Source organism: Haplochromis burtoni, unplaced genomic scaffold (assembly GCF_018398535.1).
Source record: "Haplochromis burtoni strain Fernald_Lab_line unplaced genomic scaffold, NCSU_Asbu1 Contig_463, whole genome shotgun sequence".
NCBI lineage: Eukaryota > Metazoa > Chordata > Actinopteri > Cichliformes > Cichlidae > Haplochromis > Haplochromis burtoni.
In genome coordinates this window covers 270,417-280,551 of record NW_024582824.1, presented here as the reverse complement: position 1 = coordinate 280,551, position 10,135 = coordinate 270,417, and the positions used below count along the sequence as shown (strand labels likewise).

General features: G+C 42.4%; 1 protein-coding gene across 1 annotated transcript in view; it reads left to right on the top strand.

Annotated features, from left to right (window-relative positions):
- LOC121811817 (exocyst complex component 6B-like) overlaps positions 1 to 9,477 on the top strand; it is a gene marked incomplete at its 3' end in the record, with an annotated part of 20,340 nt that extends 10,863 nt beyond the window's left edge. The window contains 5 exon segments of the mRNA XM_042213649.1: positions 7,255 to 7,420; positions 7,517 to 7,564; positions 7,660 to 7,750; positions 8,486 to 8,531; positions 9,273 to 9,477. Of these exon segments, the coding sequence (XP_042069583.1) occupies positions 7,255 to 7,420; positions 7,517 to 7,564; positions 7,660 to 7,750; positions 8,486 to 8,531; positions 9,273 to 9,477 (556 nt within the window).
- Between the last annotated feature and the right edge of the window lie 658 nt (positions 9,478 to 10,135).

Below are 10,135 nucleotides of genomic sequence, written 5' to 3'. Positions count from 1 at the left end.
GAGAGAGAGAGAGAGAGCAGTCACACCATAGATTATATTGAATCCTTGCTTCTAATCACTACATTGCTTTGTAGTGAAACATCACTAACAGACCTGCGGAAGCCTCAAGACTAGCTCTGACCCTTCATGCACTGAAATGAATTGCATCAGAGCATTTATGGATGTCTGTCACAGATAAAGGAAGCGGCGTAACAGAGATGGAGCCTGGCCATCGTAAGATCTTAACGTCATGTCATCACAAATACATGAAAATACTGAAGATATCAGGATGCACAGTAATGTGGACACATACACTCAAGCCCCGAACGATTTAGAGGGAAGTGTTAGACGTGCTGCGCTCTATCAGATTACACCGAAAAATGAAGTAGTACTTGTTTCCTCCATCACAGGTTATGGTGGTAGTGTCGTTTTGAGCTGTTAACTGTGATGGTCAGAGTAGATTAAAAAAGGAACACTTAAATTGTCCTATGAGAACTATGTAATGTAAAAGTAGCCAGTATTTGAATGTTTTAAGTGGTTTTAGAAGCTTATCATGTTGGAAGTGTCCAGTTTTCCTTTTCTGAAGGGATCTAAAGAGGTGAAAATCAAATATTTCTACACAAAGAAATACAGAGAAAATGAACTTTTTTGTTGATGTTGATGAACCGGTGACTTCGGCGGTTTATCATTGCCAATATTAGAACTTTTATTGTGCATTTTTGAGCTGACAAGGAGCAAAACTAAGCAGCATGTCCTCTCCCCTTGCTCAATAGCAGACACCACCAGGCACTGAGTGAGTGAGAGACTCTTACCAGGCACTGCAGATGTGCTAACATGCTAATCTTAGTTTGTACACACAGGAAACCAGCCATTGTTTGGAGAATTCACCATAACATGAAGTGAAAACTTTCCACTATTGCCACCAAAAAAAGGGCACATGCTGCTGTGGCTTGTGTTATAGTTCTTGTGAACTGCCTCCCCCCAAAGCACTGAGGAAAAACAAATATGTGAGTTGTAGAGATGAAAGACCGAAGGGATTTTCCTCATCCCCAAGGTAGAAAAACTAGGAGTGGACCAATGTCCTCCCTTCCGACTGCATCTACCCTCAGCAGTCTGTTTATTTATGTGTGTATATGTTTGTACTTTGTTTTCTGCTCTGGTTTCATTAGCAGGCGGCAGTTTGCCTAAGTGTTTGCCAAAGGCAGGGCTTTATTATGTTTGTATGAGTGCATCTAAAGAAAGCAGTTAGTGACATCAGACCCTGCTGTACATGCTGGGCATTTCCTGGTCTGCAGGAGGAAGGAGGGGGGATTGTTAGCTGTACACAGGTGTGTGTGTGTGTGTGTGTGTGTGTGTGTGTGTGTGTGTGTGTGTGTGTGTGTGTGTGTGTAATAGGTAAGAAAACAAGTGCTGTGTTCATTATTACACAAATAACATGAGATTTTTCTACATCTGTCCTCTTGAGGTCGGGCGAATGGAGGCGTGCTTCATTTTAAATCTATGAATCCAGTTTTATGGTTTTGTGTGGTTTGTTGCAGGCTGTAGTTAGATTGTATAAAATGTAAGCTAGACATGTACTGACTGACCTACAGGAAGAAAAGGCACGCATTTGCTGCTTTCCTGGCAGTAATCTGAGTATTTATTTATTTAGGCTCAAACTCATTGAAATATCTGCCAAAAATCTGTATTAACAGTTGCCCCAAGGATGGATAGAGGAAGTCTTTCATACCTTATGCATTAACTTTTTGAATGAAGCGCCTTGAGGCGACTTTTGTTGTGATTTGGCGCTATATAAATAAAATTGAATTGAATTGAACTTTTTATAATATAATACTGCACAACAGATCGGAATCATCTGCTCCTTTCATTTTAACATTTCTACCGTATTTTCACGACCATAAGATGCACCCTACTCAAAGGCGCAGTCTCAGTTATGTGTGCCATTACTGTATTTAACACACACAAAGGCGCACCTGATTATAGGGCGCCGGTTTTATATACAATCTACGCCCACACTTCCCCCTTTAACGTTCTCATGGTGTCCTCTACTACGTCCGCCTTACAACAACAACAACACACACAAGCATACAAGTGTGCGTATTTAAAAATAGCGCGGGAGCATAACTGAGTTTGGTTTTCACATTTATTTTACCACCATCATAATCGTAATCGTCATCAATCAAACCCACTGAAGTCCTCAGCCTCTGTTTCTGAATTGAACAGCTGCGCTAAATCTCCATCAAACATGCCAGGTTCCCTTTCTTCACTGTCAGAGTCACTTTTCATTTTAACATTTATTGTTCCTTTTGTGTCTTTTGTAAAATTCTCTTTTACTTTGTTGATTCTGAAATGGCTAAATTTCCATTACTTCTCTTTTGTTGTTAGATCAATAAATTACTTTTTCTTATTTTTAATTGCATTGCAATTAAAAATAAGAAATTTGTTAATGTCGTTTTTTGTTCAGTATAAGCATGTAAAATGAAGAAGATACTAAACTTATATCGTAACATTAATGATGAATTAGATGGCAGCAATTTAGTACCTAACGGGTTGCTTTATAAAGTGTCTCATGACATGATGATGCTCACTGAAACTTTGTGTTCTTATTATAGATGGACCGATCTGATCTTATGTATCGGTCTGACCTAAATTACTGGATCGGAAATCGTATACAGAAAAGCACCTCACAAAACTTCAGACATAGCATAACCCAGCTCATAACCGTTGCACGGCGGAAGAGTATGCATCACGTGATAGAGCGGCTGTGGCGAGCTAGACCTGTCGGCGGTCTGGTTGAGCATTTGGAGCCTCGCTACGTGCTTCCAAACCGGCTTTTAATCTCTGAGAAAGTTATTCTAGAGAAGTAAAGCAAGTGTGTAAGTTATCTCTGAATGTTTGTGAAGCATTGCCATGTTAAGCTTCACAACTGATATATGTGGCCTCTCATTCTCTCTCTCTCTCCGGCTGCTACTTCAATCATGAAACTGATCAATGATCAGCTGATCGGCTTTTCTGTCGCGAGTCCGTCTCTCTTGTTTGTTTATCGCCCACTTTGCCCAGAAAGAGGAAACCAGCGGCTGAACAACAGCAGCACGTTTAAGCTTGATAAGCTGTTGTTAGAATTTATTTAATATTACTTTCTACACCAGGATCTTTTTCTACGTAGCTGACGCTGGTAACTGTGCAGGGGCGGATCTAGCAAAGTTTAGCCAGGGGGCCAGGTAGGGCATGAACAAAAATTTCCCCCTCTTGACCATTAGAGAGGATGTAGATTTCATCCACTTATAAGACCTGAGAGCTATGGTCTGGGGTTTACATAAGTAAATGGTAAATGGCCTGCATTTGTATAGCGCTTTTCTAGTCCCTAAGGACCCCAAAGCGCTTCACACTACATTCAGTCATTCACCCAAATCACCCATGGTGCAGGTACATTGTAGCCACAGCTGCCCTGGGGCGCACTGACAGAGGCGAGGCTGCCGGACACTGGCGCCACCGGGCCCTCTGACCACCACCAGTAGGCAAACATGGGGTTAGTATCTTGCCCAAGGATATTTGGCATGCAGCCAGGAGGCAGCCTGGGATCGAACCACCGACCTTCTGATTAGTGGCTGACCTGCTCTGCCACCTGAGCTACAGCCACCCCAGTCATTGTATGTGCTGTCAAAGAAAACTGCGCACCAGATAAGAAGTTGTCCGCTAGAGTGGGATTTTCACGGCATATTCTGCACCACATCTCTGTGCGTTCATCATTTGTTTGAAGCCAGCTCACCTCCTGCAACCACTTTTCCGAGAATACGCGCTTCTTTTGCGGTTCGGACTCCTTCTGACATTTCTTTGGAGGTGGAGGAACACCAAAGTAATTGCTTAAAGGAGCTTCTTCGACATCTTTAAGAGTTCTAAACAAATGTCTGTCCTCCTCCAGAAAATCTTATGTACGCAAACACGCGTTGCAACTTCTTATCTGGTGCGCGTTTTTTATTTTTATTTTGACTTATGTGCACCCCTGGCTATGGTCATCTTTTATTTACAGCCTGTGATTTAAACATCAGCATTGTCCCAGACTTTCAGGATAAGTACGTCATCATGTAAATCTTGCAAAAATTTTCAGGATTTTCATGTTAAAGAAATGATCACAGCATGCAACCCAGCTCTTTGTCTTTGGAGCCTTCCATGCTGTGCGCCCTGCCTTTACAGGGGAAAACAAAGTGTGGATAAGAGGTATTTTGCTTCATTAATCCTCCTGTGTCACTGCCAGCACCACTTTAGTTTGTAGTGAGCTGAAAGTAACATTTGAGCTGAACTGCTTTGACTGTAGGAAAACTCTGAGTAGTTACCGTTTAATAGCTGTGTGATCTTCAATAATGAGTATAATCAGGGGCACAGTTACTCATTTTTCTAGAGTGAATATCCAAGTATGTTAAGTGGAAAATATGCAGTTTGCACAGTGAAGCTGCAAAGTTTCCCAACAATCACACATGGGAATAAAATAGAAAACATGCAGTTATTAGTTTTGTTTTTGTTTGACCAGCAGTCCAAAGACAGAAGAAATATATTCGGTGAGTACATTAAGCAAACTGCCCACATTAGTGTCGTTTTTTTTAAACATGATTAAAAGATTTTATGCATATGAGGAGAATTTATCAGTATTGACTGTTTGAGCTAAAAATCACAGCACAGACTGCCCATAAGCCCTGGAGCAATGCGGTGAACTGGAAGCTGCTATGGTCAACCCCAGCTGTGAATGATGGATTACAAGCGACCTCTACTGGAGATTTAGAGGAGATGCAGTTGTTTTCTTTACTGTTCTTCTTTTAGAAGAAGCAGTAACCTGTGCACGGTTAATGCTTTGATTCTTTCCTGAATGCTATCATAGCCGATAAAGGTTGGCAGGTTTAGGATTAATTCGTTTTCAGATCAAAAGAGACAGAGGGAAGAAATAGTGCACGCTTTAAGCTTTCAGGCTTAGTGAGCTAACTTCAGATTTAACTGTGGGTTCGACGTGTTATGAAGGTTATTGATTGGTTGGACCTGCTTTGGAGGAGGATTTGTTAGGGGATATAAATGATCTGGTCATTGATGTGAAAAATAGCATTGCTCATGGCAACAGGGCCTTTCCCTGATGAGCATCGGGGAGAAACAGATTCTTAAAAACACATTTAAGATAAATTTTAAGCCTCAATAAGGGATTCTCAAACAGGATGCTTGCTTCTTTTTGGATTTTATTTATTGCTGTTCATAAAGATAATCATTGTAAATGATTGTTAGTTAAAGTTCTTTATTAGGAGCAAAGTTCTACAAGAAAGATACGTTACTGAGAAAGTGCGTTGGCACTCTGTGGTAGTATTGTAGACGATGTTAAACTTAATCATCATCTCTGCCTCCTGATGACCTGTTTGCTGATTCGATTCAATTTTGCCTCAGTCAGAAATATTATAATTCTAATCACTTATCAGTACTGACACATGTGAGACTTCATCAGCGGTGTGAGCATCACAGCAGATGCCTTTGTGTCAGAAAAAAACACAGATAAACATGAGATTTTCCTGCCTGCTTTTTATAGCAGATAACCTTAAAAATATTCTGCAATTTTGCATAATTTTAAAAAGTTAAATTTCTTCAGTATTGAACAGCAGAAATTAGGCTTTCTTGTCCGAGGTCATTTAAGTGAAAAAAAAAAAGAAGCGAGCCTGTAAACAACGGTAGACTGGTGGGTAATAAGCGAATGAATAATGCAGAAAACAGATTTGAGACGGGAAACTGTTCCTGAAGTACAGAGAGAGAGAGAGCTGTGCAGGAAGTGTGATTTTTATCAAAACAGCAAAAGTAAGAGGGAATTCATGATGATGATATCAAATGTGAAGCGTAGTTTGCTGCTTCTTTTGCTGCTGGTTCAGTGAATTTTTGTTGGAGAGAGACAAAACCTGCAGCTCAGAATGTAGCGCAAAAAAGTGAGCCGACAGCGTGTCCGTAGGGTGAGAAAGCCGAGAAAAAGAAAGCTGAATCTGATGTGTCTTTGTGTGGAATCCGTTTGCCTGCTCTCTCACTTGCTGTTTGGTGGTTGTTGAAGTTGTTTTGTGAGCTTTAACCTGAGATTCTGGCAAAATACATATTTAAAAGTCTATTCAGGATTTAATGAAGCGATATCGCTTTATTCAAGCTGCTCACCTCCCTCTATCCACCTGCACTTTCAAACGTACACACGAAGGACTACAGGAATATCTGGAACACGGCCAATCAGAGTTCCCGCCCCTGACTATCTCTGATTGGTTTAGACCACGATAGGGGTGTAATGTTGTTGACCACACAGAGACTCGAACAGCTGCTGGTCACACCGGTGCGACCTAGGATTATTTTTTTTAGTCTCACCATTGGTCCACTCTAGACCCGTGTGTGTGTGTGTGTGTGTGTGTGTGTGTGTGTGTGTGTGTGTGTGTGTGTGTGTGTGTGTGTGTGTAAAACATCTTCCAGGTTTTATCAGGTTTGTGTTTCTTTGTAAAATCAGCTGCTCTGCTGCCTGCACTGCACTGTGTAGGTGAGCGCCCTCATGGCGAGTCTGATAAACACTAGGATGATGTGTTTAGTTGATCTCCAACATCATGTGACCTGAGCACCTGATTTCTTGGGATCAGTGAAGCCACAAAAAATGTATGAATGACAATACTGCAAAACATAAAGAATCAGGTAAATGAATTATTTAAATTAATTGAGAATAATACCAAAAATACATTTAGAGATAAATCAATTCAGCTGAAATGTGAATTTCTATTTAATTCTATGTAACTCCATCTGTATTAGTAGACTTTCCCTTACTATTGACTATCCCATTTCATTTTCCGTTATACAATACAGTGGTGTGTTACATGGGTTTAAGGTGGGGGTACAATTACATCAGGGATCAGCTCTCAGCTCCTCCTTGTTTGCAGTGATGATGAAAAGTCTGACAGATGAGGTCAGGCAGGAGTCTCTGTGGAGAGAGGTGGAGCTATGCTTTGGATAGAAGATTCATGACTGTAGTGAAGGAGGACATGCAGAGGGTTAGTGTGACAGGAGGATGGTGGGGATAGGGTGAGATGGAGGCAGACGATCTGCTGTGGTGACTCCTTCAGGGAGCAGGTTACAGCAGGAGGATTATTAAAAAACAAAGTTTTGTGTCACTGTTGGTCCTAAATAAAAGTACTCTTAGAATTTAAAATGACTTAAATGACTTTAAAAATAAATAAACAGAATATTTTTTACCAGCAGTCTTCTCTTTCTTTTCTTCTTGTTCGTCTTCAGGTCGGTGTACGATGGTCAGGAGCATGGCCTGTTCATGGAGAAGCTGGATGCTCGGATCAGGAACCATGACCGAGAGATCGAGAAGATGTGCAACCATCACTTCCAGGGGTTCGTGGACTCCATCACGGAGCTGCTGAAAGTGCGAGGAGAGGCGCAGAAGTTGAAGGTAAGACGTGCCGGTGAGGTCTGCGCCACAGGTACGATGGCGAGCACTTGACTGTAAAGCATCTGAATTAATTTCTTCCTCCTTTGTGTCTCTCAGAGTCAGGTGACTGAGACTAACGGGCATCTTCAGGAAAATGGCAAAGAGGTAAAAGCTCACAGGTTCACACAGAGAAGTCCTGCAGGCTTCTGCTTACGTCCTCACTGATGTTGCTCTCGTCACCTCTTCCTCCTGCTATTTAGCTCACCACCTCCATGGAGGAGCTCAGACAGTGTCGGGTGCAACAGAGAAACATCGCCACCACGATAGACAAACTGACGCACTGTCTACCAGGTAACACCCAAACACTCAGTGTGAATCCCCCTTTATTGTATCTGCTCTGTTTATTATTGTTTTAGAAGATTAATCATCGTTTTGAGGCAGTAAACATACTTGAAATTTCTGCACATACATTAGGTCGGGTGAAAATGTGTGGGTTTCCTAGGTCTCACCCAAAACGAGGGGAGCAAGTGGCTTTGCAGCCCCAGCTACAAATGACAAAAGATGAGCTCCCCTGCTTTGGTTTCACGTGCACATATGAGGTTTGGTTTAACACAGGAGTCGTGCCCTGAGCACAACAGGAAGTTTTGTTCTAGTGTTTTCAAGTTTCTCCCATATGCACGTATACAAACGCACACATACTGGCAGCGTGTGGTGATAATGATGTCACATCTGCTGGCACCGCAGCAGAGTTGTAACCCCAAGTGCACGATTGTGTCAGTTTTTGCTGCCAATTTAATGGAGCTCAGAGATACACAGTTGAAATGTAGAGGCAACTGTTTGAAAGCTCTTTTTGGAAAAATAAAAACCACTCTGCCAAGTCTTTACTTCCAGTTATGACTTCATTGTTATTGGCACTGATGTGGCCTTACTGTCGGAGTTGTGAAACCTATTTTTCAGGAGTGAATGTAAGGATGATGCTACATTTGAATGGATGCAATCAATTTCCTGAGATTTCCTTCCCGGGGTGATTGAGCACGAGTTTCCTTTCTCGGACTAATTACTGTTTTTTTCCTTCTTTCCTTCCAGTTCTTGAGATGTACAGCAGACTTCAGGAGCAGATGAGGGCCAAACGGTAATCATCGAGTCTTTTTCTTTGTTGATGTGAATATATTTTCTAAAGGTGTCGTGCTGTTCTCATTCCAAGTGTGGGGAACACTGCTGTTTGGTCAGAGCTACTACTGTATAGTACATATCTGTATAACTTCACATCCTTCTTGGATCATGTAGATGTTTGCTTGCTGGCAGCCACAAGATGGAGCCAGAGCACTTCCTTGAGCAGCTGAGACAATTTCTCTGCTTTCTTCCCCTTCTCTGTCCTCGGGCTGCCTCTAGATAGGAGTCTTGGCTGGTCATAAATTTGTCATTTTGTTTGTGTATTTTTCCCCGTCTCCCTGTCCCGCGGCTGCTGGGCTCTCAGAGAGCAGGAGGAGGTCAGCCAAAAGCGAACGCTCCTCGAGAGGGAGAGCCTGTGTTTGAGCGATGCAGTGGAGTGAAGTGGGCTGAAGTGTCTGGGGGATTTCTGTGCTGCCAAATCTCCGTGAGGTGTATCGGAGTGTGTTTATTTCTCTGTGTGTGCGAGCACTCCTAGGTTGTTGGGTGTTTTTTGGTCATGCATCTGTGTGTCTGTCAGTTTTGCAAGTGGAAATTAACATGTTCAAAACGAAACCAGATTAGCTGCGTTCAGGCGTGAAAGCTGAAAAAAACAACGTTTGGCTTGAGACGAGTCAGACTTCATCCTGAACTTTCAAACCAGCTCACTGAGTGACTGAACAAACAAGCTGACTGCACTTTTCCAAATGCTTTGTCTCTGTAGGTACTACCCCGCGCTGCGAACGTTAGAACAGCTGGAACACACGTGTCTTCCCAAAGCGGGTCAATACCGGTTCTGCTCCATCATGGCTGAAAACATCCCCAAACTGAGGATACAGATCCGCGACACGGCCATGTCACAGCTGAGAGACTTCCTGGAGAGCATTCGGAAACACTCGGATAAGATAGGCCAGACCGCCATGAAACAGGTACACAAGCACCCAGAAACACTTTGGGCTGAGAAAGTTCAGCTGACATGCTCTCATTCACAGGAGATGACAGATTTACTAAATGTGGCTCTGTGTGTTTATCCTTGCACTGTGTTAGAGTAGCTTTGCGTGATTTACAGTTCAAAGCAATCCTCATTTATCTCGTTCTGGGCCTCGGTGCAGATCCTCAGCGCTGTTTCTCTTTTCCAACTTCATTCTAATTGGCTGCCCCTCCCAAACAAAAGATTTAAACTGCAGGTGGGTGTGGCCTTTTGACTGAGAGGACCTTATTAGGGATACGTCTACTTATACAGAGAGAAGAACAGAAACTGTATTACAGCAGCCAAACAGCCACAAACTAGATGTGTTTTGTTAGTGGGTTCTGAACTGTGCCAGAGACCTTCACTCTGCTGTGATGGTAGCACCCTGTGGGTTGTGATGGATTGACCCTTTCTTGGAGTTCTTATCATTATTAAACTGATGGAACAGTCAGTTTGACATCTTAAAGTTCAAGATTCACACAGATAAATGTTGTAAAGGTGAGTACAGGAGCTGTGTGTGTTCTTGGACTACCCCTGGAATGAGTGAAACAGGGGTAATACATCTGCCTATATTCATCATATTTTAGAGATCTGCTTCCGTTTTCGAGTTACATAAT